This window comes from Tympanuchus pallidicinctus, unplaced genomic scaffold (genome assembly GCF_026119805.1).
Source record: "Tympanuchus pallidicinctus isolate F22 unplaced genomic scaffold, pur_lepc_1.0 scaffold5, whole genome shotgun sequence".
NCBI lineage: Eukaryota > Metazoa > Chordata > Aves > Galliformes > Phasianidae > Tympanuchus > Tympanuchus pallidicinctus.
Genome location: NW_026294769.1, coordinates 28,942,490 through 28,951,077, shown reverse-complemented (window position 1 = coordinate 28,951,077; position 8,588 = coordinate 28,942,490). Strand labels below are relative to the sequence as shown.

At 43.4% G+C, this 8,588-nt stretch overlaps 1 protein-coding gene across 2 annotated transcripts; it reads left to right on the top strand.

Moving 5' to 3' along the window:
- Nucleotides 1-355: 355 nt before the first annotated feature.
- On the top strand, nt 356-8,588 carry LOC128090813 (myosin regulatory light chain 2, smooth muscle minor isoform). 2 transcript variants are annotated; one of them, XM_052703480.1, is made up of 4 exons: nt 356-489; nt 5,526-5,723; nt 5,899-6,060; nt 6,671-8,588. In XM_052703480.1, exons 2-4 carry the CDS (start codon nt 5,540-5,542, stop codon nt 6,841-6,843), a joined length of 519 nt encoding a protein of 172 aa, XP_052559440.1. In that variant the 5' UTR covers nt 356-489; nt 5,526-5,539; the 3' UTR covers nt 6,844-8,588. The 2 variants fall into 2 exon arrangements, with proteins under 2 accessions (XP_052559440.1, XP_052559439.1); XM_052703479.1 differs by lacking the exon at nt 356-489 and adding an exon at nt 3,848-3,932.

The window sequence follows — 8,588 nt, the reverse complement described above, 5'->3', positions numbered from 1 at the left end:
CCGCACCGCCCACGAGGCAGGCACCTCGCCTACCTCCCGCAGGAGGGGCCGCAGGGCGCGGCGGAGCGCTGTAGGGACATGGCGGCCCGCCCCGCCGGCAGGAAACTCCCGCCGTTGCCTTACAAGGGCAGGCGCTGCTCTGCCTCCGCCCCCCGCGCACTGGAATGCGGTGACCGCACCGCGCCGCACCAAGACTGCGCTCAACGTGGGGGGGTTGAGAGGATAGAGAAAGGGCTGTCGAACTTCAAAGGACCGCAGTGAGAGCGGCTAGAGGCCGAGCGGGAGAGCACAATGAGATCCCTTCGCGCTGTGCCGCGCCGCTTTGAAGCGACGAGCCTCGCGGGCCCTCTCCGCCCCGGCGGGGATGGTCTCGCCCGTTCTTTCCTTCCTGTGTACCGGTTGGGCGGCGGCCGCTCGCTGTCCGGAAGCGCCGCAGCCGCCGCTTCGCATCGCCACGCTCTGACCCGGACCTCGTGCCGTCATCGCCAGGTGAGGCCACAAGGGCGCGGGGGCTTCGGGCAGCCCGTGAGGGGCGGCTGGGAGCGGGGCCTGCCGCCAGGCTGCGGGCTGAGGCTGAACGCGGAGCAGCGGGACCTTCTGCCTGTAAGGGTGGTGAGCTGCTGCTGCTGCTGCGGGCGCGGCTGCGGGAGGACGGCGGCCTCTCTGCCCCGCAGCCCTTCTCCAGCCGTTTCCTCGTCGCTCTTGCGAGCTCGCGAAGCTGGAAAAGCTTGGGATATCTGAAGGAGGCCGTTTTTGCTTTCGTGCTTATGTTTTGGAGTAATTATGGCTATAACGAATTTGTTAAGGGCAGTCTCCCACAGCGTTCTCATAGGTGAGCTTAGGGGATGCAGGGAGAGAGCAGACAGTGAGGTGGACTGAGGAGTGGCTGCCTGGCAGAGCTCGGAGGGCTGTGATCAGCATCACAGAGTGGTTGGAGGCCATTGGTGTTCTCCAGGGGTCAGTGCTGGGGCTGGTCTCATTTAACTTCGGCTTCGTTTGTTACCTGGATGAGAAGATAAGAGTGCACTTTGCTGATGATGTGATGCTGGGAGGAGAGGCTGACACATCGGAAGGCTGTGCTGCCATTCAGCGGAGCAGAACCTGAGGAGGATCAACGAGGGCAAGCCCAAAGTCCTGTGTCTGGAGAGGAATAACTGTATGCATCAGAACAAGTTGGGGGCTGACCTGCTGGAAAGGAGCTGTGCAGAGAAGGAGCTGTGTACGTAATGGTAGACAGTGGGATGGCTGTGAGCCAGCAGTACGCTTTTGTGGATAAGAAGGACAATGGGATCCTGGGGTGCAGTAACAAGAGTGTGGCCAGCAGGTCGAGGGAAGTGATCCTCCCCCTCTCCTCTGCCCTAGTGAGGCGACATCTGGAGTGCCCTGTCTGGCTCTGGGCTCCTCAGTTCAAGAAAGACAAGGAATTTCTAGAGAGAGTCTGGTGGAAGGCCACAGGGATGATGAGGAGCCTAGAGCATCTTATGAGAAAAGGCTGAGAGCCCTGAGGCTGTTCAGCCTGGACAAGAAATGGCTAAGGTGAATCTTACCACTGCTTATAAATATCTAAAGGGTGGGAGTCAAGTGGATGGGGCCAGACTCTTTTTGGTGGTGCCCATCAACAGGACAAGAGGCAGTGGGCACAAACTGGAATACAGGAACTTCCACCTGAACGTGAGAAAAATCTCCTTTATTGTAAGAGTGACAGAGTGCTGGAACAGGCTGTCCAGAGAGACTGTGCAGTCTTCTTCTCTGGAGGTATTTAAAATCCACCTGGATGCTTTCCTTTGCAATCTGCTGTGAGGGAACCTGCTTTAATGGTGGTTCAGACTGAATGATTTCCAGAGGTCCCTTCAAACTCCTATGATTCTGTGATTTTTTTTATTTATTTTTTTTTTTATGACAGATCACTGCTGTTTTCACTCTACCCTGCAAATGGAGGGTTTGGTCAGTCATGAAATCAAAGTATCATAGCAGGTTTTACAACCTATGCAAGACGTGGTCAGGAATTCTTATTAACAAAGAAAATATTGAGATAGCCTTCAAGACTACGTGAGCTAACAAAGTGCTTTGGACAAGTGCAGTCTGGTGTGCATGGAGCTTTTACACAGAGCTGCTGTGGAGTGTGCTGGGCATTTTGGCTCTTCCAGACTCCCCCCCCCCCCAAGCCCTGAGAGCTGACAGGCTGTACCTGATGCTGTAACCAACTGCATGGTGAGAACTTGGGAGCCAGCTTCGAAGATGACTTTTGAGCTTGGTGATTGAAGAGAAGGTGGCTGTTATATCCTAGTGTAATAATGTTCTGAAATAAGTGTTACAATAAAAGTCAGCAGTAAGTTTTAAAATGAGACTTCATTAGTGACTGTGATTGGTTTTATTTTGAATGATAGGCATTCATCATTATTATAAAGAAAATGTTGAAGACACTAGGCTGTTTTCTGCAGCAAAACATTTGGTCAGTCTCTCAACAGATCCAGCCTCTGTTGCCATTAATGGGATGTCAAGTTTTATTATTGCCTGTCTCAAGCTGTTTACTTGTTCAGCTTTATCTCCTTCTGGGGTTTATCTTTTCCCCAGAGGGGAGGAGCATAAGATGAGTTCCTTTATTTCTGTAGCTTGTTATCCATTGCCTGCCTAATCATGTGCATGTGCAAGTAGCACAAAGCACCACTGTGCTGCTACTGTCTCTCTAGTCCAGTGTCTGCAATGTAGTGACTTATTTAGGAAGATTTTTACACGTGAAGAAAAGTTTTTGGAAATATCTTGTTTGAAGTATATTAGAAGTTTCTCTGTTTCCAAAACAAGGCCCAGACAGATCGATGCTCTGTATTAAACAGATGAAATTATGTGTGTCCTAAATTGTGCTATCCAGTGTGAAGTACTTCCATTCGTTTTATCTACTGATATATTTTGTTTTCAGTCTGAACTTATGCTATCTCAATTCCAGTGGTATGATTTATTTTATCTTTTATTTTTAATAAATGATCCGGTGAATTTGTCAGATGAAGTCCCATCCTCTCCCAGATTAGTGAATCCTGTGCTTGACTCCAATGAAGTTCTCATTCACTGTCATTCACTGCTGTACACACAGAGATAAGCACGAGCGCTTGGAACCTTTTCCATCGCAAGTTGATCTTTTTGGCTGGCTGAATTGGTGGCCTTGTTTTTTCTGAACATGTTCCAATTTATTGCCCTGTTTCTAATGGAATTTCCCAGAGCTGCATGCGGATCTATTTCAGGCATAGCTGCACCAGTCCTATGAGATGTTTCTCCATACACAGACTAACACTCAAAGGTCTCTGAGTGCAAGAGTTGTGTTCTCTGCATTCTCTGTGGCTGCCTCCCAAATCTGGTTTAGAGAAACTTAAAAAAATAGCATATAAGTAAAATGTGCTTTTTGTTTACTTGTTGTAGCTTTGAGGATATTGCCCACTCTTTATTTTCAGAAAACAGTCACGGGTGAATGTTGCTTTGCACAGTGGAACTTATTGGTTGTTCAGAGCTTAGCAGTAACTATAGGTGTTTTTAAAAGACTGAAGCTGCACACAGCTCTTCATTACAGCTTGAAAGTGAACTCCCTTTATTGTCAGCTGCCTTCACTGGTATCTAGATGTCAGGAGTTCATATTTATTTGCTGAAACGTTGCTGGAGGCCAGGCGTTTCAGATAGCTTGCGGTCAGCGAGTGTAATGCAGACAACCTCAGTGCTGCCGACTGATGCACAGTTGCATTTCATCAGCTATTTTTGGTTTGGGACATAATGGTTTGTTTTATACGTCAGAAGGACGTTTTTTGTATCAAGGTTTAAAAGGGTGGAAGTAGCAGAGGAGGTCAGTAACGCTCATTGTAGTCGTGTGGGGAAGGACATAACTATGGAATATCCTTTTCTGATCCAGACAGCTGGTACTGCATGCCACGTACCTGACAGGAAGCAAGGTAAAATGGCTTTCTTTTAAAAACAAAGCAAAATCCAAAGGTAACTGCATTGTGTCTATGTGTTAGATTGATTGACCACATAAGAGTGCTGCTCTGCTTATTGTACTTCTTACGGATGAAGTCAGTTTAGTGAGTTCAGGCTTGCTTTTCAGGAGTCTAGCAGGAAAATGTAGTAACTTGCGAGCAAACTCCTCGAAGCCATTAGAACTACACTGTGACTCTAATTAGAACTGCATTTCCAACAAGATAATTTTGAAAAGGAAGTTATAAAATCAATACTTCGTGGTACATTGTCACAAGAATGCCAACACTCTGAAATTTACTGGAAGTGATGCTTAAATTCCTTCTCTCTCAGGACAGCTGTTGCAAGTACTTTATGTAAAATCCAAAATCAAGGAGGGGTGGTGTCTGGTTAAGGTAAAACTTAGCTGTGTGGATTATTTGCATTAAATAAACACATGGTCTTTTATTATGCCTAAACTAAGGCCTAGATGTGTGCTGTACTTCCAGAAACAGTAGTAAACCAAGCTTACCATATTCTGGTCCCTAGCAATACTGAGGTCTTTGTGTTCACTTCTCATTGTTTGAGTCACTTTTTCATATTTGTATTATCAGTAATAGCTGGCTGCTAGATGTGTATTTTTCCACCTAAATAGAGGCAGTTAGCCTGAAAGCCTCATTTCTATCCAGATGATATGAATGCACTCAGAGGCAAGATACTACTTCTTCATTTGACAGCTCAAGGGAGACAGTGACATTCATATATTTGTGGTAGATAGAGCTGCTTAAAGATCTGTGCAAATACTGAAATGTTCCTAGATGTTGATACCTTAGAAGAAACAATCTTTGAACTTGAACTATTAAGTCATTAATTTCAAAAAGAAGAAAGTATCCTGGCATTTGCATACGTATTCTGTAATAGTTGAACTGAATAAGGGATTAGCAATGCAGGGCTTTTGAACCAAGTCAGTATCCTTTTTCCAACATGATCCTCTAGCTCATTTGGAAAGAACTCCAGTAGAACTGGCTTGGCTGATCTTTGTTTCAGCACCCTGACCCCAGTGTTGGTCAACAGCCTTCCCAAAAACATTGCTCTTTCATCAGGGTCATTCAGCATCGTGAGACCTTACTGCTCCTTCCACAGCAGTTATTTTAGAGTCTGAGTAATATTTTATTAGAATACATTTTTGCCTCCTAAATGTTAGTTTATCTTGCTTGCTTGATATATTTAACTGCTAAATACTATGTTGAGGGTAGCAGACCCCTATGTCCTTCTTTGTTGTAGGTCAGTGATACCTCCTAACCTGCTAAATAGGTCATCTTAATTTGTATAAGAGGCAGATGGGGTAGTGAACCAGAAATAGAAGCACTAGGTGAGCTTGGTTTCAATAACTACGACTTGCTTTATTTAAAATGTACCATGCTGTTGATTTGAAGTATTATCTCTCCAAGTCCTGAAATATAGCAGGAGACAGTTGCATTTCTTGTTATTTCACTACAGTGTGGGTTTCAATTTCCCTTTATTCATCTTTCTCCCTAAGATCTTTTAGTGTGATTTATTAAGTCCAAATTTTGGTTGTGTTTTCTCCCTAGAGCCAACAGCCAACATGTCCAGCAAAAGGGCAAAGACGAAGACCACCAAGAAGCGCCCTCAGCGCGCCACCTCCAATGTATTTGCCATGTTTGATCAGTCCCAGATTCAGGAATTCAAGGAAGCCTTCAACATGATTGATCAGAACAGGGATGGCTTCATTGACAAGGAGGACCTGCACGACATGCTTGCCTCCCTCGGTAATGTCTCTCTTCTGTTTACAGCTGCCAAACGTATTTGTGCTATTGTGATTAAAACGCTGAGTTTGGGATGGCTTATGAGAGGTGTCCCACTTTGTATCACAATATTCAGGTGACTTTTATCCATTCTTTTATTTTAGTTTAAAAGCTAAAGCAGCAATCCTTTTATTTGTAGGAAAGAACCCAACAGATGAATACCTGGATGCCATGATGAACGAGGCTCCAGGCCCCATCAACTTCACAATGTTCCTCACAATGTTTGGTGAGAAGCTCAACGGCACTGATCCAGAAGATGTCATCAGGAATGCTTTTGCTTGCTTTGACGAAGAAGCAACAGGTATGTGGGTGATAATTAGTGACAAATACTTGTGTTCATAAAAGCAGTGATCAATTTTTACAATGGAATTTCTGACTTCTGCCAGCTAAAAATTAAGCTGTGTTTCCTCAGCAGCTGAAATTGCCTTCTTAAGCACTGTAACACTTCAAATCCCAAACTTCTGCTTCTTCAGATTTGTTGTTCAAGACGAAGAAAATGATAGTTGGGAACCGTGGTCTTAATTTCTGAACTTCTAACTTCAGTTTAGCAGCAGCTTTTGTTAGGGGATATCCTTGTTTTCAAAGCTGGGATGCTTTTATGAAAACTGTGTTCTCTGTTAATAACATGTATCCATATTCTCCCTGTTCTCTTGCACTTAATGGAGAACAAAATTAATTCAAGAGAAAGCTGGTAAATGGAGTGTTGATAAAATAATGGAATCTCAGCTTATATGAAGCTGCTTGTTTAATAAACAGCGCCAAAGTTGTTTTCTTTGTAACCTGTCTGGTGAACGTGAGTTTGGTGTCCAGTGTTTAAAGATCAATTTGAAATGTTTCAAACATTGTCATCCAACTCTTAGGAGATAAATGTCAAAACATTCTTTCTTGTTCCCCCTTACATCACATTCTAGGGTTCATTCAAGAAGACTACCTGCGGGAGCTGCTGACCACGATGGGAGACAGGTTCACAGATGAAGAGGTAGATGAGCTCTACAGAGAGGCACCAATTGACAAAAAGGGCAATTTCAACTACATTGAATTTACACGCATCCTTAAACATGGAGCAAAAGACAAGGATGACTGAGCAAATCCCTGGACATCTGCAGATTCTCTCTATACTTACGTTTATTTTTGAGGGGGTTTTCCTGGTAGAACTTGTTGCATGCATTTAGCTTTACAACTTTTGCCTTTCTTAATGTATTTATCTATTCCAGGCCATTTAGGTTCAACTGCACCTATATAATCAGACTGGAAGTGGGGAAAATATTGTAAGGAGAAGGAGATAGGGGCAAAGATCAGTGAACTTTTAAGTCCAGGAAAATAATCTCAATGTTTCTGGTTTAGCTGGATTTTTACATTTTTTGTAATAAATGCCATTTTGAAATAAAGATTGCTATATAGATTAAAAAACAACAAAAAAAAACCCCACCTCATTCTTTTGTCAAGAGAGAAATTTCTGTTATGCATTTACAAATGCAAGTGTGTTAATCATATTTTATTTGCAGTTGCAAATCGAGCTGGAAAACCTGACAGCTTTGCTGTCGTTGCATAGTTATGAGATGTGTGCAGCAGTATATATGCTGATATTTGAAAATTCAGCTGTTTAAATGTTATCTCAGGTTTTCATAGTGGATCTGACTGATGTGAGTAGTTAATCAAAGATGTGTTTAGGGAAGACTATTACAATTGCCAGCAGAGAGCACTTGGGATTCCTAGGATCCTATTCCTTAGGATTCCTAGGAAATCAATGAGGCAGTGCCTGTGCTGGCAGTAGTAAACAGCAGTGCTTGTCCAGAAAACCTACGTAAAGCCTTATTGTTCCGCACATTAATGCCTTTGAGAATGACAGTGCTGAGAATTAACTTGGCAAAACCATATCCAAGATAAAGCCCTTTCACTTCTTAAATGATCATAAATTTTCTTCATTTACCCTGATACTGATAAAATGGCTTTCAGGCAAGCAAGATTCATTCAAACAGAAACAGCTGACTTCAATACCAAGAAAACAGAGTTCATTCTCTCAGGTCTCCAGATGACCACATCCTTTCATTTGTCTCTTTTTTTCCTGGCAACTTCAAGCTAAAAGGTGGAAGGGGAATTTATCTTGCCAACATATTTACCAATTGAAGTTAAGATCTCTTATCAAAGAAACTATTCCCTGAACTGTTTCACATTATTTAAGTGACCCAAAAGAATAGGAACTTTAGCTTAGGGGCTTGTAAAGGCTGGGCCAGCATGAAATGCCCCAGAGTGCAAATGTTTGTCCAGTTTCCCTTGTGGTATGGAAGGCTTGCCTTCTGCTCTGGTTTGCATTGGGATGGTGGCAGTTCTTGAAAATGCTCTGGCTCTGTTAGTATTCCTAACTAAATAAGTCAGTATTACAAAGTACGTTCAGTGAAAATACTTTGATGTTCATTCCTGGGTGGTTTCTTCCGCTTCTGTGCTTAATTATAATTGGTTTGTAACTACTGCTTTCCTATTTCCATTTTATCTACCTGTCACTTTGCCTCAGTTTGTTTCTTCCTCCTACCCAGACCATGTGCTTCACTATACTACCTTAGAGTGCCACAGCTGCTCTTTTCCTCAAAAGATTGTCTTTATACTATTTCCTTCCTCTTGAGTATGGTTGCTATGGTGTTTCTCCGTGGAATGCCTGAATGAGTCTACCAAAACTGACTTATTTTCAGTTTTCTTTTATTCAGAGGCAGTTTTGTGTCAAAATTTTCACCCGCAGTGCTCCTGTCACAGAGGAAGTGTTGAGATGAAGGAAACATTGTATTGTTGAAATGTTGCTATATAATATTAAACTGAGGAGCAGTTAGGCTGTCA